Genomic DNA, 23089 nt, shown 5'->3' on the forward strand with positions numbered 1-23089 from the left:
CTGTCGTGCCATGTGTGTCACCTCTGGGGGAGGGATTGAACTCATGCTAAAGTAGCTTTAGCTTCTTGGTGCTGTGCTTTAACCTGCTATGCTATCAAGGAGGTCCCCTTTACTTGGGTTTTTAGTGAAGGGGTTAGAAAAGATGTAGAGGTAAAAGAAGCTGTCAATATTTCTTGTTATATTTTTTTTAATCAAATATAAAACTTATGTCTAGGAAAGACTTACTAATGATAGAATCATTGGTATCTCTTGATATTCCTATTCATGTCCATGGTTCTGTTGTACTTTTTTGATTAGGAAGTCTTTTGTGATTTTTTTTTTAATCATCATGAAAGACCTCCCAATCTTAAAAGTTATCACTAAAAGGTGTGTTTTTTCCCTTCCTACTGAAACTATAGTGTTGTTTAGGATTATGATTTTTTTTTTCAAATGAATTTGTGTATACATGTGTGTACAGGTATAGAAATAGGTAACATTTAGATGATAGATAAAATACATAACATTTGAGCAATTAAAAATTTTATATTACCAATTAGTATTCCTTAAACTATGAGATTTTAATTCCATAATGGAATGCCTTACGTTTTAAATTGCTCGCTCCCATTGATGGACTTTACTTACACTTACCATGACTAGAGTTTACTTTTTTTTAAAAAAGACTGAATTATTTATGCATACAGAACTGGGGTACAGGCCAGAGATGCAGGGGAGGTGAGAGGATTCACCAGAGACAGAGTGGGGAGCAGTACAGACCCACTGATGAAGTACACTGCTGAGGGGAGCAGCAGGCAAGGTCTGCCACGCCATGTGGGTCACCTTCAGGGCAGGGATCCAACTCGTGCTGAAGTGGCTTTAGCTTCTTGTGCTGCCTTACCCTCTGCGCCACCAGGGAGGGCCCAAGTTTACTTCCTTTGTAGAAGTAGTAGAAGGGTCTATCAAATAAGTGGCTTGTATACCAGTGTGGACCAGAAACTCAAATGCTGCTGATGTGTCCTGAGCCTTTTTTCAATTTGGGTACCTCTTATGTCAGTATGTTTCATGTGACATGCCCATGAGAATGTAGAAATGGAGAAGTGTAGCTTCTCCACTAAAATCAGAGCTGTTCCTTGGAAGAATAAAACCAGAATTACTGGGTATCTTTGGTTGCATTTTTTGCCTTACTGAATAAAAAAAAATTGCTCAACTTTTTTCCACCTCTGGCATTATTTTCCCAACTATGTTGGTGTGGAGGTAGGTGAGAAAATAGGTTGGAGTGGTTCCCAGTGTGCTCGTCATTACTCCCCACCCCCCACCTTTAACTGATAGTAACCCACTTACAGGAAAGGCATTTATTAATGACTGGTGCTCTAATTCATTTTGGCATAAAATCATCTGTTAATTTATATAGGAAAAGAAACCTGATGGGCAGTCAGATTGGAACTTTACCAATACACATTGGGAAATTTCCAGGAAAACCATTATAGCAGAATAAAGTGTACAAATAAAAATTTAAGCTTCTTAATGTAAAGAGATATATCAGAAAGTACAAGTAGCCCTTTCTTCACTTACTGTAGATTGCCCTGAAATTTGCCCAGAAAACATCAGCAGTTAGAGCAAAACCAAAGAACATAGAGTATGCTGGCATTAGTTCAGGGCTATGCAGGTAAACATTTTGTGTGTGTGACATTTGTATTCAGCTTCTGAAAGCAGGAAACTGGTCATGAAGCAAACTGGGTTTAGATTTAAGGCTGTAAGTAGCAGTGCCAAACTCAAAAATTGATCTCCTGAAATGAATGTAGTTTCCATTCTGATACTGTAGTTTGTTTCAGTCAGGATTCTACCATCAAGCAAAGAGCAAGGGAACTCTCTCTTTTGTCCTTTCAAAGGTAATGCTTGGTCACCCGTATGGGAGGTGTTAGATGGAAGAGTATTTTTGTTTGAGGGTATAAACTTGACAAATATGAATACCAGTGTATACGCTGAAGCTCCCTATAAATGATTTTGGAATTTACAAGTAATATGTAGTAACATTGCTGCAGATGACCCTAGGCAAGCTTCTCAGGAAAGTCAGTAGGCATGAGGGTGTAGTAATGGATTGGATTCTAGGTTGTCCATAAGAAGTAATGGAGGGCCCGCCCTGGTGGTGCAAGGGGTTGAAGCACAGCATTATGAAGCTATCTGCAACCACTGCAACAATGGGTTCAATCTCTGACCAGGCAGATGATCCACATGGCACAGACCTCTCCTGTCCCACCTGCTGCTCCCCTCAGCAGTGTATTTCACTCATTCACCTTGTTCTGTTCCCTCCTGTCTCTGGTGAATCCTATCCACTCCCCACACCTGGCATTACTCAAGTTCTTGTATGCATAGATAAATCAGTCTTGAAAAAAAAATAATAATGGAGCTGGGTTGAGAACCTGGACTAATTCATTGTTCTTAAAATTCTGTTAGCTCATTTACTTGACCTGGCATTTCATTGACTTGGATTACACAACATTGTAACATTATGGCCATTTATTTAGATTGTTTTACAGTAAGATTTGATGATATTTGAAGTCTTTGGAGTAAGAAGTCAATAGTATTCTAATGTCAGATTATCTTGCATTTCTGGTATTAAATGGTGCTTTTTGCAAAAAAACTGTTTAATATTCACTTATATTTTTTCCCCCCTTTAACAGGAGTATCTTATCAAACTAGGCAATACAGAATGTCATCCAGAACAGTTTTTGGAAAGAAGATCAAAGTTAGATAAGCTATTGATTATTATTCAAAATGAAGACATTGCAGGTTTCATCCACAAGGTAGACTACTAAGCCAAACCCACTCCCTTAAAATCTTACCTTTTTTGGGATATTTTAAATATTCTCATTTTAAAGGAAAGCAACCTTGAAGTGAGGGATTTTAAGTTCAAATGACCCATCCATGTACTTTGATAAAAAAAAAAATTTATATTTGCCACATATCATATGCTCACTCAGTTAAGGCTAAGAATACTGATTCTTGGAAAGCTAGTGGGTCTGCTGATTCTTTATTTTGTTCTCATCTTCGCTTGTATGTCTCAGGTACTATGTATTTGTACCCCCACCCAATTAGGTATGCAAAGCCAGGCCCTTTTCCCTGGATTTGCAGGTGCCCCACTGAGTCTTAAGAGTCTGTCTCAGGCATTCCTACCTTATAAAGCCTTTCCTGACTACTCACAGGATCAGACTGTGCTTTCTCCATTTTGTTTCCAGATCTTTCCCTTAGTGTTCTGTTCGAGGCAGGTGCGGGTATATTAACAATGATTTTATGTATTATTTTAAAATAATGTTGGGAATGTTTTTGTGTTTAGCTTTCCCAGCAGCTACATGCCAGTAGATCCATAGTACATGTTAGATTTCTACGCTACTTTATACTTCAGTCTGTCAGCTTATTTTTTTTTTTTATGTGCCCTTCTGTTTTTATTTGGTTTTTAAATAGGTACCTGGCTTGGTGACTTTAAAGAAGCTCCCCTGTGTTAGTTTTGCTGGTGTTGATAGTCTGGATGATGTTAAAAATCATACATACAACGAATTATTTGTATCTGGAGGTTTTATTGTTTCAGATGAATCCATTCTAAATCCAGATATTTATACAATCGGTAAGATTTTTGGTTTCTTTTTGGGCATGTCTTTTCTCACTGATTTATTCTATTTGTGTGTTCTGCCAATCAAAAATAAATAGTACAGTCCCATCAATTTCTTGAGCTTCTATTCCATTCTATTATCCAGTCTCTTACTTTGGTATAAGGCAAGGCTCTCTATATTTCCTGTGTGTGGACTAGATCACTTTTGGTTTTTTGTCAGGTTTTTGGCAACATGTTCATTTGTGTCTGTGTATGTTATATTAGATCTAAATATCAACTAAACACTCATTCCATAATTAAGATGTAAAGTGAACATTCATTAAATTTTAAATGAAATTTATTATTTTTATAACAGAGAGCCTTAAAATTTTTTTGACATTCCTTGAAGAACTTAGTACTCCAGAAGGAAAATGGCAATGGAAAGTCCATTGTAAATTTCAGAAGAAACTAAAGGAAATGGGCAGGTAAGATTTGAAAATAAACTATACAGTGGTTGTTGATTTTTTTAACATGTTCCTGAAAATTCTGTTTTATTGCTAGATTATGGATGTTGCCCAGTTTTCACAGGTATCCTTAGTTACCCAGAAGGAAATGTATATTGCAGCCTGTTTGAAAGTGGTGTTTTTTGTTCAGGTAGAAACTTGAAATGCTCACTTGTGTATAGGTAAAATTTGTCCCAATATCACCGCATTAATGAGACAAGGAGTAATCTTGACATGATATGGGGACTTGTGACTAAGATGTTTGTTTATATTGTTAGGTGGTTTTTTCCCCCTATCATGCATGTTAGTCACTTATGAAGATGAGATCCCTGGAGCACTAGGCATTTAAGTCTCCATACATGAGAATGTAATTGGATGAATTTGGGATATTGTATTTAAAGTTCTCAGAAACTGTTAAAAGAATTGGTGTTTTGTAGGGGGTTTTTTGTGTGTGTTAACCAGCATTTGTTTAATTTTTTTCATTAGGATAACCTAATGTTACTACCACTAAAGCTACCAGATCACCCATAATCCACCACCAAGTCCTTGGTGTTTTTCTTCTCCTTATCCTTTTTGGATAAGGACTTGTCCAGCACTTAGGCTGCAAACAGAAGCCTGTTTTGTAGATATTTACATAGCAATTATTATATTCAGTTTTCAAGGTTTTCTTAGTTTGGTTTCTTTTTGTTCTACATATAGTGATACCATCCAATATTTATCTTTCTCCCGGTTTATTTTAGTTAGCACTCCCTCTTCTGGCTCTAGCCATGTTGTTGCAAATGTCATTTATCTTTTTTGATCACTCATTTTTTATTGCATATATATATGAATATGTGTGTACTACATCTTACCACTCATGTTTTGGGGATATTTCTGTTGTTTTCATATTTTGGCTGTTGTAAATTGTGCTACAGTGATCATAGGGGTGCAGGTTTCCTTTCAAATTTTTGTGTTCTTTGGATAAATACTTAGGAATGGAACTGCTGGATCATATAGTGTATCATTAGTCTTTTTAGAGACCTCCATACTGTTTTCCATAGGAGTTGAACTAGTCTACGCTCCCACTGGCAACTAGCATTTCTTCAAACTTAGACCTTGACATTGTCTTCTTCCTTAGAGTTGGCAGTAATTTGTTCAGTTGTGTCATGCTCCGAGGTATAGAAACCGTTTATAGCCATGTATTTTTTATTATTACATACTAACCTACTTATTTTCACAGATTGAATGCTAAAGCACTGAATCTCTTGACGCTTCTAAATGTCTATCAAAAGAAACATCTAGTTGAAATTTTGTCCTACCACAACTGTGACTCTCAGACTAGAAATGCTCCAGAATTGGACTGCCTTATCAGACTGCAGGCTCAAAACATACAGCAGAGACACATAGTCTTTTTAACAGGTAGAGTGAGCTATTGTTAAGCTTTTTACTCATATAGGAATGTGGATGAAAGGATTTTATGGGGCTGTGGTGGCTGTGTCCTGATTCTGATGATATGGAGGAAAGAAAGGACTGTGAGGGACAGACAAAGCATTGTTTTGTCCATATATTTTTGAATGTTTTATACTCAATTTTTTTTTATGATTTAGAAAAGAATATCAAGATGCTTTCAAGTTATACTGATAATGGAATAGTGGTTGCAACTGCAGAGGACTTCATGCAAAACTTTAAAAATCTTGTGGGCTATCACAACTCACTCACAGAGGAAAACCGTCCACTGCTTGGTGCTAACGAGACTCTTGAGTCACAGTCAGGTAACTTTTCAGTAGTTCTTATTTTCTTTAAGGCAGACAGAAAAAGAAATGATTTTGCTTTGTTGCCAGATAAATGAAATGTCAATGTCACTTTGCAACTACTCACATCATTGTAAAGTATTTCAATGTGTTTATAGTTCATAGCTTGCACAAAATTACTCATTTCTATACTTTAGTCAATACAAGTTACTGTATACGGGCTGTAATAGAGTAGGCATCCTCTTCCTCAGTATAAAAAGTTTATTACTGTACTGTTAGAAAAGGAAAGGGGTTACTGTGTTTTTAGAAAAAAAATAAGGGGTTGTAACATTGGGTTACTAGACAATCCCCAGATAGACAAAGCAGTTTAATTTCAGTCATGTAAGAAAGAGATGGCCTCTGCTTTGATTCCATGTTTTACATAAAGTGAAGGATGTACTTTGTTTCTCATGTAAAAGCAGAGGTGAGCAAACATTTGATACTTTAGTAGTAATCCAGTGAAGCTAGATGTCAAAATTTTTATTTTACATTTGTCTTATCAAATACTGAATTACCGTATAACTTTAGATGCTGTATTGACATTAACCCCTTTGGAGCTGGGAGTTGGGATTTCCCAACATTAAACGTGAACACATTTCGCAGAAGCTTTTAGCATCGGATTGTCTGGACATTCACACCTAGTGTGAGTGTTGTGACTAAGTGAACTTGTGGCAGAAGACCAAGCTTTAAGGGATTGTGGACTTGCAGACCCTGACGCATTATATTGTGTGAGTAGTGTATAATTTTAAAACTTAAACAAATTGTGTATTTCAATAGAGGAGGACTTTTTGTTTTTTAAATGTAGCTCTTTTAGAAAACGATGAAAAGGATGAAGAGGATATGTCTCTGGATTCAGGGGATGAAATCTCACAAATAGAAGTATGCAGCAATTTTCATTCAGAAATATTGGCGAAAGAGACCAAAGGATCACGTGGAACAGATCAAAAAAAGAATATTCAAATTGAGTTGCAATCGTCTCTTGACGTGCAAAAAAGTTTATTAGAAGATAAGACTTATCAAATTGATTCTGAAGAGAAAGCTTCTATCAATAAAGTATGCTCTGGAGGAGAGAACAGCAATTCATCTGAACAAGACTCATATAGCAACTTTCAGGTCTATCACAGTCAATTAAATATGTCCCACCAGTTTAGTCATTTTAACGTTCTCACTCATCAGACATTTTTGAGGACACCATATGCCCTTCCATCAAGTCAGTGTCAAGAAGGTGAAAATTACTTCTTATCTGTTTATACTCAAAGTTTGGATAGAGAAAAATCTCCATCTCCCTTAAGTTGGGGGAAAAGTGGCTCTTCCAGGCCATATTCAAAAGAGAAATAATCTCAACTTTTTTTTTTAAATAGTTATAAGGACTTTTGTTTCTTAAACGTGAATTAACAATTTATATTTCATTCTTTAAACAAAAGGTTATTGTCTTTTCTCAAATGTTTATTTAAATCATGATAGCCTGTAACAGTTGAAGCATCTAAAAATTGAAATAAATATATATTTTTAACATATATTGTACTTGAATTATCTCATGTTGGCACTTTGCAGTTTTACATTTATAGGCCACCTGCACTTAGGCTGCAAACAGAAGCCTGTTTTCTAGATACTTACATAGCAATGGCGTTTTTCCTTTCTCTGTTGAGCAGTATTGTATTTTTGATTTACATTTTTGTAGTGTTTTTATACAAGTGTAAGAGCAATGCTTGGTATCTCAAGATCCACCTAACCGTGCTGTTTCATTTAAGTGACCGTGTACATACAGTAATGCCAAGCAGCTTTATTTTTTATCCTTTTAGGTTTAACAATGTAAAAAGTCACTTCTTGATAAAAATTTTGGTCAACGTTACCTTTTTTTCTTTGATAACAGAAATTTTGACAACTTTGAGACTATTTGTGAGGGTAGGATAGTTATCACTCACATATATAGCATTCAGATAATTGCATCAACTTGTAAATGAAAACTGCTGTTTTAGAGCAAGGATTTAGAAAATAGTTGTTTTTACACAAGCCTATGAGTTACCTGAAAGAACTATACCTTTTCAAATGTTTTTATGGAACAAAAAAAGAACATATTAAGTTGTATTTTGATTTATAAAGTAATATTGTCTGTTAACAGGGCAGAAAGTCCAGACTGTAAGGTAAGTAGAATGTGTTTTTTATAGACTTAACAACTCTGATTATGACAAAGCTTTTACAAAAGTGTATTTTATTGTATGTATATATATGCAAAACTAAGTAAATTTACTACATAATATAAATTCAGATAGTCTAAAGTGTATATAGTTAAGCCACAAGCACAGTCTAAAGTTTAGAAGATTCAAATGTGAAGATTTCATTTTCTACATTGAAAATGAAGGAGTAAGGTTCTCCTCTTGATTTTCAGCTAAAGGCATGAGGTTAGTTTCCAACTCTCTCTGCTTCTGGAGAAGGCCCTGAAATCATATTGATATGTTTAGTAATATGTAACAGCCCTGTAAATTATTGCCCTTTTACATTCCTATCTTGTTTTCAGTTTGAAAAGTGTTATAACCAAGTTCCCACCCATACAGGGTTTTTAGACCCCCTGCACTGTAAATGCTGCAAAAAACATCTCGTGTTGAATATAGTAACCTTACAGGCAGATACCTTTTTTTTTTTTCTTTGCTAGAGAACACTGAAACAAAACTACCTGTAGGATCAGTTTTGCAGGCCACTTTTTCCTATAACCAGCCAAAATTTAGAGCCTTAAAATAGGGGAATATTACCTCACAAAATCATAATTGGCCTGGTGAGTAAGGTTATAAATATACACTGAAGAGTCTCTGGGAATAATTTGTCAATGTTTGTTTACAATACCACCACCATTTTTTCACCCAAAATTACTAAAGCATAATTGTGTTTTTTTTCCTGGTTTTAGGGTTTTGTTGATTTATAACTGTTTTGCCCTCTGAATGTATGTAATTTTCATTGAATAAAGTTGTCTGAAATCCTTGAACTGTGTCATGATTTTCATGATGGAAAGGTTACAATGAGAAGTCCTGTTCATTTCTATGCAATTTGTGGAAGTTCTTAAACATCACAAATCATGTGAAAAAATAATTACTAAGCCCTACTAGCCATACACCAAAAAGGACATCCACACTGGATCATACCTGTCTCAGTTCTGATAGTCCTCTAAGGATTGCTTGCTGTCGATCTCTGTTTTTCACCAAATTGGGATTAAAAAGTGGGTCCCTTCCTTGGTCAAATAGCTGTCTTTCATGGTCACAATCTGAAATGATAAAAAGTCTAATGGTTATAGTGCTCTATCCTATGTTCTAGGATTCATTAAATTTACTCCCTGGAAAGAGAAATTCTCTGCACTTAGGCCACAGGAACCTAATCATCTGGACTGAGGGTATTTATATTTACTTACCATGTGGATTTTGGTTCTGAAGATCTTGGGATGAAGGCCTAGACAATGGTGCGTCTGGATCAAGGTAATAGATCTCATTGGTTCGGACATAGGGAATAAAATGGGATGGTTCAGAAATCCCAGACAACTCTTTTTGATTATCTCCTTCGTAACTGTTTTTGAATGTCTGAGTTTGTTGTGTTCTGTTTTTCACTGCTGGAACTGGTGGTGACTGGGATCTGTAACCCCTCACCCCCACCAAAAGAGCAATTAGGGATTAGCTTCAATACCATTTCAAGCATAGTTTGTAATCACATTTTAACTCATGCTAAAATACACCTTTACTTTTACTGAGGTTATATGTGCCTCTAGCACAGAAGTTAAACTATTAGATCTCACTGTTTCTCTTCATATATAGTTCATCATAAAATGTATTGAATTGAACTTGATATTAGATCCACATTCTGAAACAACTCTATACTAGCTAGTTTCTGACACTTAAAACATTCAATTCTCCTATAGTTGGTAGTACTCTCAAGCCCTACCAATCATTTCTTCTTCAACCCATGTTTATTCCACTGTTGATGTAGCAGGAAAAACAAAACTGTTTAGCTATATCTAGATGTACCACCACCCCCCATTTCTCCCTAGGATGCTTAGGCCCTCGGGCCTTTAAGCTCTAGGTAAAATGCCAGCCGCCCAACCTTAAATCTGTAGGCTACTGTTATACATTTGAACAAATATTTTGGACCACATACCTTTCTCTGCTGAAGGAATTAGTATTCATAGGCTCTTCTTCCTAAAAGATCAGTAGATACAGAAAGGCATAATGAGTTATGTCCCCACATTTTGGTGACTACACTGAAATATATGGATACCTGAGTAACAGTGGATAATGAGACAGACTATATTTTTTCCCAGAGAGCGCCAATCCCTAATCTTGTATAAATTTTTCTGCAAAAAAACTGATTATAATCCAAAGCAAAAGCATTGTCGATCACAGTTTTTAATCTCAGTACTATGAATTCTGTTGTAGTGTAGAGCCCGAGAATGGTTAAATGTTCCTACAAAACTAGAAAAACAGGCAGCAATATGAGTTGGCCCAGTTTTCCAATCCAGGTATAAACTAAAGCAAATTTCTAGAATTCTTGTTACTTTACAGTATGTATATAAGGAAATTGTGTTTTTAATCTAGAAACAAATGCTTTAAAATACATTTTTAAGGAGTGTACCTTTTTAACTAGTTGCCACCTGACCCATGACTCAGTTTCTTGAGGTGAGTGAAGAACTTCTGGTGAGGTGCTTCTAGTTTGAGAGAGATGCCCACGATTATTTCTTTCTAACAAATGAAGCAGTTCCATTTGCCTTCTTACTTTTTTTTCTTCTCTCTGCTTTTGCAGCTGCTTGGGATATTTTTCTGATGCTGGAATATACCTTTTGATTGGTCTGTTTATATTCCAGTCAGGTCGTTTAGAACATTTCTTCGTATGTTTCTCTGTTCTTATGAACTGGTCATTATACCAACTGTTCTCTTTTTCTAAGTTGGCTCCTTTATCTTGACTTATTAGCTCTTGTTTGCTTTTCTTAGTATTAAACTGTTCATTAAAATCTGCAGGTATCTCTGGAGATGAACAATATACAATTTCCTTCTCTAGTAATGATCCACAGTGTGACTCATCATTGGTGAATATGCCTGTATTTAAGTCATCTTTAAGAAAAAGTTCAGGTGATTCTTAAATTGTAGTGAAAAATAACCATCTCAACCCTTTTATTTTGACATTGATCCCCATTAAATAACACCTCTCCTCCTTCCCCTAGTCCCTGGAAACTACCATTCTATAAAGTTTTGTCATAACAGTATTTACCTTATTTTGCTTTCCTCAAAGTTCATCCATCTGATCTACCCCTGTGTGTTTATACATACACATGTATATGCATGCTGTATTTTATGTCACCTTAGAGGGACACTTGGGTTGCTTCCATTTGTTGACTACTGTGAATCACACTGTTAACATTTATGCCCAAATACCTTTTCAAGGCCATACTTTCAAATCCAAAATGGGATTACCAGGTTATAAAGTAACTTTATTTTCTACATTGTTTGCACCATTTTTATGTTCCCATCAGCAATCCTCAAGGATTCCAATTTAGCAGAAGCCCTGTACTCATTCCACCTTCTCTGTCGTACTCCTCTTTCCATCTCTTAAGAATGTGCCAACCACCGCCAAATTTTCTCACAAGAGGAACTATACATACAATACATCCTCTCTTCCATGTGCATGTTGCTAGTGCAACAGCAAGAGCACAATGCTATGGGATTTTCTTACATCCAATCCTTTAGAAATAATACCCTTCTAAAAATAACTTTTAATGTATTCCTTTTGAAACCCTAATTACGGTGATTCAGTTCTAATTTCCCTATCTTACTAAAAAGTTCACTTTCCTGTAATTGACATGTAGGATTTATATTAAATTTGTTACTTTTCAGTGGAACACCAAATAGTACTGCAACCCTTAAAGACATTTTTAGATTGAAGATCTATACTACTAAAACTCAATGGTCTAATATTCTTAGAGCTGTATTAATTCCAAATTGTTTTTTGGCTCTTAAGTTACCACAGGGTTCCCAAAGACCAAAAGTACCAACAGGAAGGGCCCACTGATAATTGGTAGGGCTCTCCCTGGTGGCACAACAGGTTCAAGCACTGCAGCAATTCCCAGCAAGGGAGGTAACCCACATGGCATGGCAGACCTCTCCTGACTTGCCCACTGCTCCCCTCAGCAATGTATTTCAGTAAATCTGCCTGTTTTGCTCCCCACTCTGTCTTGGTGAAACCTCTCACCTACCACACCTCTGGCAGCATAAATAAATCTTTTAAAAGAGGAAAAGAAATTCTGGAAGCTACTTAGAAAGCTAAATGTCCGTCTGACAGGTTCAGAAGGCCTAAAAAGACTTGTAAGTATAGAGACCTATGTTAAAGTTACTCAACATGGATATTATATTATCTATAAAATTTTTTAGTGTATGAAAAGATGCTCAATATCATTAGTCACTGGGGAAATGAAATCAAAACCACAATGAGATACCACACCTCCATGAGGAAGAAGAGTATTGGTAAGGATGTGGAGAAAAGAACCCTCATACTTTGCTGGTGGGAATGCCAAATGGTGCAGTCTCTTTGAAGAGAATTTTTGTAGTTGCAAAGATACTAGAGTTACTGCTGCATGACTCAACAAAGCTACCCATCTCTCCCTAGAGACTTGAAAAACATGTTTACACAAAAACCTGCACGTACATGAACAACCAGAGCAACACACTGATAGTAGTAGCCAAAAGTGGAGGTAACCCAAATGTCAATTGATGAAGGAATAAACAATATGGATATGCCCGTAAAACATTCCATGATAGAAAGGAATGACATACTGACATGAATGGATTTTAAAGATTGTAGACACAAAAGAACACATACAGTATGATTCTAATTATATGAAATATCCATAAATAGGCAAATACAGAGAAATGAAAACTAAATTGTACTCAGAAAAATTACATCCTTCAAAGGGGTTAATTTTGCTATAATTTCTTGATACAGTTGCAATGGAGAAACTATTTACCAAAACTAAGAAATCCCTTTATTTTCTAATTCTTATCAAGCCTAGAATTACATTAATTTTAAGTTGCACTGACTGAACTGTAACAAGTAAACTTAGATTACAATTTCTAAATGAATACCTGTTTGCACACCAGTATCCTTCTTGGGTGAGGTCGTAGAATTCATTTTACCACTGACTTCATCCAAGCCTGTTTTGATTTTGAAATGCTGTTAATTGATGTACTGTTTTCCACTTATATCAACTAGTAAAATATCTTATGACAGTACAGAAACAATGATACTATGTGTAGCCCAAAAAAAAAAAAAAAAAAAAAAATTTTGAAGCAAACAAAAATGAACATTGCAACAGAGATTTAGAAGGACAGCCTGAAATCATTTTGCACCATTAATTCACTGAATTTAGGATATCAGTAGATTTCTTGGTGTATAAAAGTACAGATTTTACCCATTGTGAGTAAAATTTAAGAAAATTTATGTGAGATAGTAAAAAGCATAACATTACTTTTAAAGCAGTTTCCCAAATAAGGTATTTTATACACTAGCACAAATCTGAATAGTTAATTTCCTGTTTTTAATACTTTCAACACAGCTATTTTTTTTTTTTCCATATTTTGGGTTTCATTTATGGAGTGAGAGGATTCACCAAGAGTGGGGATCAGAACAGGCAGACTGACAGAAATACATTGCTAGGGGAGCAGTGGCCAAACAGGAGAGGGCTACCTCCTGGGCCATTAACAAACTTGTGCCACAGTGGCTGCAGACAGCCTCACAGTGCGCGCTTTAACCCCCTGTACCACCAGGAGGGCCTCGAAATTATTTTAAATAATCAAAGGTGACACAAATAAATGGAAAGACAGTCTGCTCATAGGTTGGAAGAATATTACTAAAATGCCCTATCAAGGGCCCTCCCTGGTAGCGCAGTGGGTTAAAGCAGCACTAAGAAGCTAAAGCCACTTCAGCATGAGTTCGATTCCAGCCCCAGAGGTGACCCACCCACTACTCCCCCTCAGTACTTCGTCCATCTGCCTGTTATGCTCCCCACTCTGTCTTTGGTGAAACCTCTACCTTCCCTGCACCTCTAACTTACCCCAGTTCTGTATGCATAAATAAATCTTGAAAAAATGTCCTATCAGAATCCCACTGCTATTTTCACAAAAACAGAATAATCCTAAAATTTGTATGGAAATACAAAAGATTCCAAGTAACCAAAGCAGTCTTGATAAACAGCAATCATGTATCCTGATTTCAAACTAAATTGCAAAGTTAAAATAATCCAAAAATGTAGTATTGGCATAAAGTCAGCCACATATCAGTGGGATAGATTAGAGCTAAGAAATGACAACAGTATGTGTGTGTATATAGTTTTGTATATATATAGATATAGATATCCATATATATACATATACACACACAGTACGTATGTGTATATGTATACACACATGTGCTGAGAAAACTACAGAACAGCCATATGTGAAAGAATGAAATGACTACACAAAAATTAAAATATATGAAATATTTGAACCCATAAAAACTCCTAAAAATAAACAGAGTAAGCTCTTCTACATTGTTACAGGAATTTTTTTGGATTTGACAACAGTAGCAAAGGATATACAAGCAGAATTAACAAGTAGGCCCATATCAAACTAAAAATGTTTCTGTACAGCAAAGGAAACCAACAAAATGAAAAGGCATCCCACTAAGAGATAATACTTGCAAATCTGGTTAAGGGGGTAATAAAGCCAAAATATGAAGAACTCATACAACTTACTAGAAAAAAAAAATTCAGCTAAAAATTGTGCAAAGGACCAAAAAAGAGAAACACATGTCTTTTGCAGCAACTTGGATGGAGCTGGAAAAGATCATGCTTAGTGAGATAAGCCAGAAAGAGAAAGAAAAATACCGGATGGTTTCACTCATAGCAGGAGTATAATGGACCAGGCGAGAAAATAACAAACATAATTAACAACCATATACCAGAGACATTCTGTGGGGGTGGAGTGGGGAATGGGATCAAAAACGGGGGGGGAAGGGAGGGAAATGCACGGGACTATGGTGGTGGCACAGGGGTGATTTGGTGATGGGAAACCCGCGGGGATTACAATCGAGATGGAAAAAAAAATGTGCAAAATGATGAAAAAATAAACTTTGTAATAAAAAAAAAAATTGTGCAAAGGATCTGAACAAACATGTTTCCATGTTTGCCAAAGAAGATAACTAGAGCCAACATTAATCACTGGGGAAATGAAAATCAGAACCAGAAGTCATCACTCTAATACCTGTTAGAACTGGCTGTTATATTAAAAAAAAAAAAAAAAAAAAGGAAATTCTTGGGCGCTACTGAGAATATAGCTTATAATTCAGCCACTAAGGAAAATATGGAGGTTCCTAAGAAATTATATAATCCAGCAATTCCACCTCTGGCTATTTATCTTAAGAAAACAAAACCAGGTCCTTTCTGATGGTACAGGGGTTAAAGGTTCAGCACTCTCAAGCTATTGCTAGTCATTGCAGCCTGAGTTCAATCCCTGGCCAGGGAGATAGCCCACATGGCACAGCAGACCTCTCCAGATTCATCCGCTGCTCCCCTCAGCAGTGTATTTTAGTTTATCCTCCTGTTCTGTTCCCCACTCTGTTTCTGGTGAATCCTCTCATTCTCCCCCTACCCTCTGCACCTCTGGCCTATACCCATTTTTGAATGCGTAGATAAAAATAAATCTTAAAAAAAACACACTAATGTTAAGATATATGCACCCCTATGTATGCACTACAGCATTTATTCACAATAGCCAAGACGAGGAAATAAACTAAATGATGAATAAATGAAGAAAATGGTGTGTATGTTAGCGGTTGTGTATATATACATAATGGAATATATTTGTTACATTAAAAAAACCTCCATTGGGCCCTCCCTAGTGATGCAGTGGGTTAAACCGCAGCACTTAAAAAAGCTGTGGCTGGGCTCTCCCTGGTGGCGCAACAGGTTAAAGTATCCATTATGTTATGAAGCTCACCTGAGCTACTACAGCACGAATTCAATTCCCCCCCCCCAAAAGGAAGCTGACCCAGATGGTGTGGCAGATCTCTCCTGACCCGCCTGCTGCTCCCTTCAACAGTGTGTACTTCATCTATTTGCCTCTTCTGCTCCCCACTCTTGTCTCTGGTGAATCTTCTCACCCACTACTCCTCTGGCCTGTACCCCAGTTCCGTATCCATAAATAAATAAATCTTAAAAAAAAAAAAAGCTGTGGCTGCTTCAGTGCAGGTTCGATCCCCACCCCAGAGGTGACCCACATGGCGAGCAGACCTCTTCTGTCTCGTTAGTATACTTATTCGATCTGCCAGTTCTGCTCCCCACTCTGGCTATGGTAAATCCACTCACCAACCCCTGCACTTCTGGCCTATACCTAGGTTCTGTATGCATAAATAAAGCTTTAAAAACAAATATATACACACACAATGTGATACTTAAAAAAAAAACAACAAGCTTGCCATCTACAACATGAATGGACCTTGAGGACCTCATGCTAAGTGAAATCAGACAAGTACCACATGCTTTCATTTATTTGTGCAGTTAAGAAAAAATAACAAAGGACAATTAAAACCATCTTTTAAAAATGTTTAAAGTAAAATTCTAGCTGTGCTTACCACCAAGATTTTTCATCAATCCAGATGTGTCATGTCCCTTTTGAGAGAGTTCTCGAATTCTCTGTTCCTGTTTCAGTCTCTGTGCCAGTTCCTGCGCTTTCTGCATTGTCTGGAACAGCTCATTTGTTTTGAGAGTCATAATTTCCTATCAATATTGCAGTACAGAATTTGTAAATGTAATCATTAAAACATGTACAGAACTACTCTACTTTCTAAGCTCCAATTATGTGCTAGACAACTATTCAAAAATACTTTGAGTAGGCTCCTCCTCGGTGGTGCAACAGGTTAAAGCACAGCACTATGAAGTTATCTGCAGCCACTTGCAGCACAAGCTCGATTCCCAGCCAGGGAGCTGACCCACATGGCCAGGAAGACCTCTCCTAAACTGCCTACTGCTCTCTTCAGCAGTTATTTCGGTAGATCTGCCTGTTCTGCTCCCCACTCTGTCTGGTGATTTACTCACCACCCTTCCCTCCCCCTGCACTTCTGGCCTGTTCGTGTGTGCATAAATAAATAAATCTTTAAAAATATATACTGCGAGTAGTTAATAGGACAAAGCTCCTTCCCTTTACAACCTTAATTTTAGTATCTTGTTCTATAAGCATATTAGATATTGGATCACAGATATAAGAACTCTTAGCCACCCAAGTTTACACTAATAAATTTTCAAAGTTTCTAAAACTTATGGTCAATTCTACTAGGATTCTATTACATTAAAAAGACTTAAAAGGTAAACAGAAGTTTATGTTCATTCCTTGCAGTTTAGTTAAGGATACTTTGCTTTTTTTCATGTGCCTCATTATTTCACATATACAGTTGGCTTGATCTAGTCAACATAAAAAAAAAAAAAATTGGAACCAAGGATGATGTGCCTCTTTATCAACTAATTTTGGAGTGAAGTTTGCAAGTGAGAAAGGTCAAGAAAATGCAGTTTCTTAGTCCAACCTCACCACTCCAGGGGAAATGCTCTATGGCCTACTCTGCAAACTTCATGAATCTGTGGTAATCAAAGGTCATCTATGATTTGCTCTTTGTCAGCTTAGCTCAAATATGGGTCTTGATACCAACAGATGTTAGCCACATCATTTAATATGGGGGTTCTCCTAGTCAACCAGATAGCTACTCTTCTTAAAAAGATCCTTATTTAGCAGTGTAAATCTCTAACACAGCAACAAACTGTATCCCAGTCAGCCAGCAAATAAATCCATTTGCTCACCAGTACAGAAGGAATAGAACGGCCCATCTTTTAACATATCTATAATATTTACTAATAAACATTTCAAATCAAGCATATTTTGCTTTGTGTGGAATTAACTAATCTTAATTTCTTTAGAAAGCAAAATTAAGAAATAAAGCACTTATGAAAGAAAAAAGGCATTTGTGAAGTGTAATAAAACCTCTTCCTCCTTACTTTCATAACCTTTATGGAAAGCTGTCATGTTTCCACATATAGCTTCATCATTTCTAACTGCATGCGAATTTAACTTCTAATTTTTCCTTTAAAATATATTTTCTACTCTTAAATGATAGAGTTCTAAATACCCACTTCCTTTTGTTTTTGCTTAAGTATATCTTCTTCATACTGTTTCTGCATCTCTTCTCGTTCCCGTGCTAAACGATGCTCCTCCTCTTGCTCCTCTTTCTTTCTTTGTTCTTCTTCTAGCTGCTTCTTCCTGCGCTTCTCTTCTACTTGAGCAGTGATGGCTTTCTAGTCATAATCATATAAATCATTGTCACAAATAGAGAAATTCACAAAGCATTTATATGTTTTTTTTTAATAAGCTAATCTGTAAACAAAAGTATTACATATATGAGTAAAGCTAAAATGTCAAATTTCTGATGTATTTATTCCACCTTTCAATATTATTTTACATGCTATTGCTTTAAGGCCATGAGGCTTAAAATTAGAAAAACTAGTTAAAAACAATTGAATGCTCACTGAACTGACTGAGGGTAGTATTAGTTATACTAAGGGACTTAAGAGACAATCTTAGACTGAGTTTACATGAGACTGAGAATCAGGATAGCCAAATTTTCACATTAGTTTTTAAAAAATTATTTAGGCAGTTATAGCCCTTTAATATTAGATTAACAGAAATCTATCCTTAATTTTCTTCATATAAACTTCTAGATTTCTTATTCATAATTTTACTTGAAGCTCATATATACTTCACTTTCAAAGAACTAATTGTCATCTTAAACAGAATTCAGGAGACCTGAGCTGAATTGATAAAATTTCTAATACCAGGCCCTTCCTGGTGGCACTATGAAGCTGGCTGAAACTGCTTCAACACCAGTTCAATCCCCAGCGAGGCAGGTGACCCATATGGCACAGCAGACTTCCCCTGTCTCACCTGCTGCTCCCCTTAGCTGTGTATTTCAGCAGATCTGTCTGTTCTGCTCCTCACTCTGTCTCTGGTGAATCCTCTTAATGCTCCTCGACCTCTGACTTGTACCCCAGTTCTATATGCATAATCAAATAAATCTTTTTAAAAAATTCTAACGCCAAAACTTGAGATTTACTGTAGTTTTACATACACACCAATTTATTAAAGACTTTCTCTCTCAGAAAGCAGGTGGCTGTCCTATGAGATTCTATCTGGTAATCAGTGTTAAGTATACTTTTAACACAATGCCAGCTGCAGTCAGGATTAAATCCTGGGCCTGGGCCTATGCAATAAGTTTATACTGGAATTTTAATGTCCATTTTTGAGGTATCAGTTAGTTATGAATGCTGAAATACTAATGCAGAGAACGTTTTACAATGCAATACCTGATGTTCTAACTGTTTCTGCCGCCGTCTGTCTCGTTCCTCAATCTGAGCGGGGTCCAAGAGAGCAGTCATAGAACGGAGAAAGCTGACAAGGTAGATATATTAGCTATTTAAAACCCCCAAAAGATGTATTTAGTTAGGTATTAAATAATTTTTTGTTTGGGATATATTGATCATTTCTATTAAAAATATATATATATAAAACCTGAAGCCTTATTAAGATGTTGTGTTATATAACAATCACAACCAAACGTAGGTTTTCTTTAACATCAACAAATAATGCAGAACAGACTTACTTTGTTTTCTGACTGTTTGGCATAACCACATCCCTAACAGGTTTTCCTATATGCGCCTCCTCTGAAGCTTCAACTTGGATTCCAGTTGTAGGAGTATAAACACTGCTAATATCAGTCAGCTCCTGAGTGTCTGGAGAGACACAGAAGTACTCTGGTTGTTTGTGTGTTGACCGAGAGGACATTTGAGACTGAGAATCAGGATAGTTCTTTAATGAATCAAAATGCATTGCCCATCTGTCATGTTCCTCACCCTAATTATGACAAAAAAAGAATTACTAAGAATTTTTTCCAACTGTTCTCATATAAAATCTAATGACAGACATGATTTCTAAGAGTAAGATAAGCATCATAAAAATAAATAAAACTATTCTGATTCAGTATATATTTAGATAACCAATTGAATATTGAAAATTCAAACATACAGGAAATTTCTAAAAAGTCACCTACAAGAAGCTATGCAAAAATCACTAAAGGCATTCAATGAAAGGATCATATAAGCAAATGTGGAAGAATTTGAATACTCAAATGTTTTAGTACAATAGTTTCAAGAATAAAGTTTACAATTCAACACTATGTGGGCCCTCCCTGGTGGCGTAATGGGTTAAAAGCACAGCCCTATGAAGCTACCCACAGCCACTGCAGCATGAGTTCGATAACCAGGCAAGGAGGTGACCCACATGCATGGCAGACCTCTCTTACCCACCCACTGCTCCCGGTGTATTTCAGTGTATCTGCCTATTCTGCTCCCCATTCTGTCTCTGGTGATTCTTCTCACCCACACCTCTGGCCTGTACCCCAACTCTTAGATGCATAAATAAATAAATCTTTAAAAAAAAAAAACAAAACTGTGACTTATTTTTTCCTTTATGACCTTAAAAAAATTTATAAGTATATATTTTAATAATATACAGTTATATATATTTATATTTTACGTATAATAGTGGCATAATTTATATATTGTTATATGTAATATATAATTTATGTAATATATATATTTTTAATAATATAAGTTTATTTTTACATCATTTTGTGCGTTTCATCTCAGTTGTAACCCCGTAGGCTTCCCATCACCAAATCACCCGTGTGCCATCACCATAGTTCAGTGCACTTCCTTCCTCCACACTGTTTATGAACACATTCCCCACTCCACCCCCATAAAATGTCTCTGGTGTATAGCTGTTCATTATTTTTTTTTTCCCCTTAATCATAAGTTACCTTTGACAATATGGCTTTTTCCTCTATTTTCCTTTGTTGGTCATCTTCTATTTGTTTTTTTAACTCTTGAATCAATTTTCTCTGCTGCTCTTGTTTCACAGCACTGAAAGGGTGCTCCAGTGGAACTACTTCCTATACAAAAGGCAACAACACCATCTTAAATTCAGTTCCCTTTTTCTAACCACTTTGTATTTACAAATCTTGCCAAACAACTTAGACACATTTAATGTAGTTAGGCATTTCTCTATAGAACATGAATAATTCAAGTACAAAAGAAGTCATCATAATGATCTCCAGAATAATTTGTAATACATATTAGTAGAACATATCCCTCTTAAGAGAGCTACTTAACATAAGGAAAATTTTTAGAGAAAGTCAGAAAGTTCTTTCTTCAAAACAGTAACACTTTCAAATTATTACACTCTCATTTACTCTTTGAAAGGGATTATTGATAATTTAAAATAAATGACTGCTGTAATTATATTTGCTTTAGAATACAACAAATACTGCCTTTGGATCAAGAACTGGGGGGATGTTGAGTGCCAAACTTTCCTTACTGAACAATATGTGCCTCCAGGACATCTTTTCTGTTTCTGCTGCTATGGCTCTATGACATTTCGATAAGAAAAGTATACTGTGTGCTCAGATTTTTAAAAAATCATTAACATTAAAATTCTGTGACCTTATTTTGACTTAGTATGCTCTAAAAGCAATGAAAGAATATATTCTGAAACATAATCGTTAAGCAACATTTTGTCGTGTGAAGTGACTGCAGAACGTAATTTAAGAAAATAGGTTCACAGAATACTCAATGGAGGGTCCTCCCTGGTGGCACAATGGGCTAAAGAATAGTATTATGAAGCTATCTGCAGCCACTGCAGCACAAATTCAATCCCTTGACAGGGAACACCCACATGGCGCAGTAGACCTCTCCTGACCCGTCCACTGCTCCTCTCAGCAGTTTGTTTCAGTAGATCTGCCTGTTCTGCTCCCCACTCTGTCTGTGGTGAATCCTCTCACCTCTAACCCCTCCCCCCTCCACACACACACCTCTGGCCTGTACCCCAGTTCTTAAATCATTAAGTAAATCTTTAAATTTTGTAAAGTTCATTTATTTATGCTTACAGAACTGGGGTACAGGCCAGAAGTGTGTGGGTGAGAGAATTCTATTTCTAGAAATGTTATTTTCTAGAGGTCAAAACTGAAAGGAAAAAGAAATGGACCCTTTGAATACTTTACAAAGATCTGCTTCTTAAGTGTGACCTAACCAGATTTTATTTCAATTTTAATGGCATTTCAAATTATTCAGAGATTAGGTACAAGTCAAATTACCTTTGAAAATTCCGAAAAATCACAAATTAAGATTTTTAAATATGTTTTATATTTACAACCCTATGGAAAATTTAATAAGCACTCAATTCATTCTTTAATTTCCTATTCAATGGTATCAAACAAATCCATTATCACTGAATAGCCACTTGAATAATTCATATCATTTCTGCAACTGATTATGAACCCTTTCAAGTTATTTTCTTTTTCACAAGCTTCCTCAATGTGCATTCAATTAGAGGAATGAAAGTATAAGCATTTGGAATGGGAAGTGAGAAATGGAGGGTAGAATGGAATGGAATCCCCCATAAGGTTTACTAAACTCATTTAATTGAAGCTCAGTAAGGCCAGTATATATTCAAAGTAAGACAAACTATCAAATATTTTATGACCATGGTCTAGCACCACTTCTTCCATTAATTCCTCCAAAGGGTTAAAGAAAGAGAACCTCCCAGGTAGCGCAAGGGGTTAAGTCTCAGCACTATCAAGCTATTGCCAGTTTGATCCCCAGCTAGAGAACTGACCCACAAGGCACAGCAGACCTCTCCAGTTTCCCTCCACCTCCCACTCGGCTCCCTTCAGCAGTGTATTTCAGTACATTTGCCTGTTCTGCTGCCCACTGTTTCTCATGAATCCTCTTGCCTCCCAACCCCACCTCAAGCCTATATCCCAGCTCTTATATGCATACATAAATCTTTATAATAAAAGAGAGTTAAGGAAAGAACTCTCTTTCCCCAGGCAATCTCTTAACTTTTTACATTATCTTGCTCATATTACTGAACGAAACTTCCCTCACATTAAAAAAAAAAAACCTTCTTTCCTAAAAGTGACAGGACAGTGGGCCCTCCCTGGTGGCACAGTGGGTTAAAGCACTGCACCGAGAAGCTAAAGCCACTTCCACATGAGTTCAATTCCCGCCTGCCCCCGAGGAGACCACATGGCGTGGCAGACCTCTCCTGACCCGCCCGCTGCTCCCCTCAGCAGTGTACTTTGTCGATCTGCCT

The 23089-nt window shown here is 36.4% G+C and overlaps 2 protein-coding genes across 5 annotated transcripts in view; one reads left to right on the forward strand and one right to left on the reverse strand.

Annotated features, from left to right (window-relative positions):
- FAM208A (family with sequence similarity 208, member A) overlaps positions 1-7351 on the forward strand; it is a 55556-nt gene extending 48205 nt beyond the window's left edge. Inside the window, exons 19-24 of one of the 2 annotated variants that reach the window (XM_004676051.2) lie at positions 2658-2780; positions 3439-3598; positions 3939-4047; positions 5285-5463; positions 5652-5816; positions 6363-7351. In XM_004676051.2, the coding sequence (XP_004676108.1) occupies positions 2658-2780; positions 3439-3598; positions 3939-4047; positions 5285-5463; positions 5652-5816; positions 6363-6418 (792 nt within the window). In that variant the 3' untranslated portion in view covers positions 6419-7351. The remainder of the gene's footprint in view (positions 1-2657; positions 2781-3438; positions 3599-3938; positions 4048-5284; positions 5464-5651; positions 5817-6362) is intronic. The other variant, XM_012720348.1, reaches the window with a different exon arrangement.
- Positions 7268-23089, reverse strand: part of CCDC66 (coiled-coil domain containing 66) — a 60472-nt gene continuing 44650 nt past the window's right edge. For 2 of the 3 annotated variants that reach the window (XM_012720349.1, XM_012720351.1), the window contains 11 exons: positions 20757-20888; positions 19542-19792; positions 19246-19330; positions 18019-18180; positions 16473-16617; positions 12947-13015; positions 10446-10921; positions 9972-10012; positions 9235-9461; positions 8972-9090; positions 7269-8272 (listed from right to left, as the gene is read on the reverse strand). In XM_012720349.1, the coding sequence (XP_012575803.1) occupies positions 8180-8272; positions 8972-9090; positions 9235-9461; positions 9972-10012; positions 10446-10921; positions 12947-13015; positions 16473-16617; positions 18019-18180; positions 19246-19330; positions 19542-19792; positions 20757-20888 (1800 nt within the window). In that variant the 3' untranslated portion in view covers positions 7269-8179. Of the gene's footprint in view, positions 8273-8971; positions 9091-9234; positions 9462-9971; positions 10013-10445; positions 10922-12946; positions 13016-16472; positions 16618-18018; positions 18181-19245; positions 19331-19541; positions 19793-20756; positions 20889-23089 lie in introns of all 3 variants that reach the window. The other variant, XM_012720350.1, reaches the window with a different exon arrangement.

Source organism: Condylura cristata, unplaced genomic scaffold (assembly GCF_000260355.1).
Source record: "Condylura cristata isolate star-nosed mole 26May11 unplaced genomic scaffold, ConCri1.0 scaffold00004, whole genome shotgun sequence".
NCBI classification, from domain to species: Eukaryota; Metazoa; Chordata; class Mammalia; order Eulipotyphla; family Talpidae; genus Condylura; species Condylura cristata.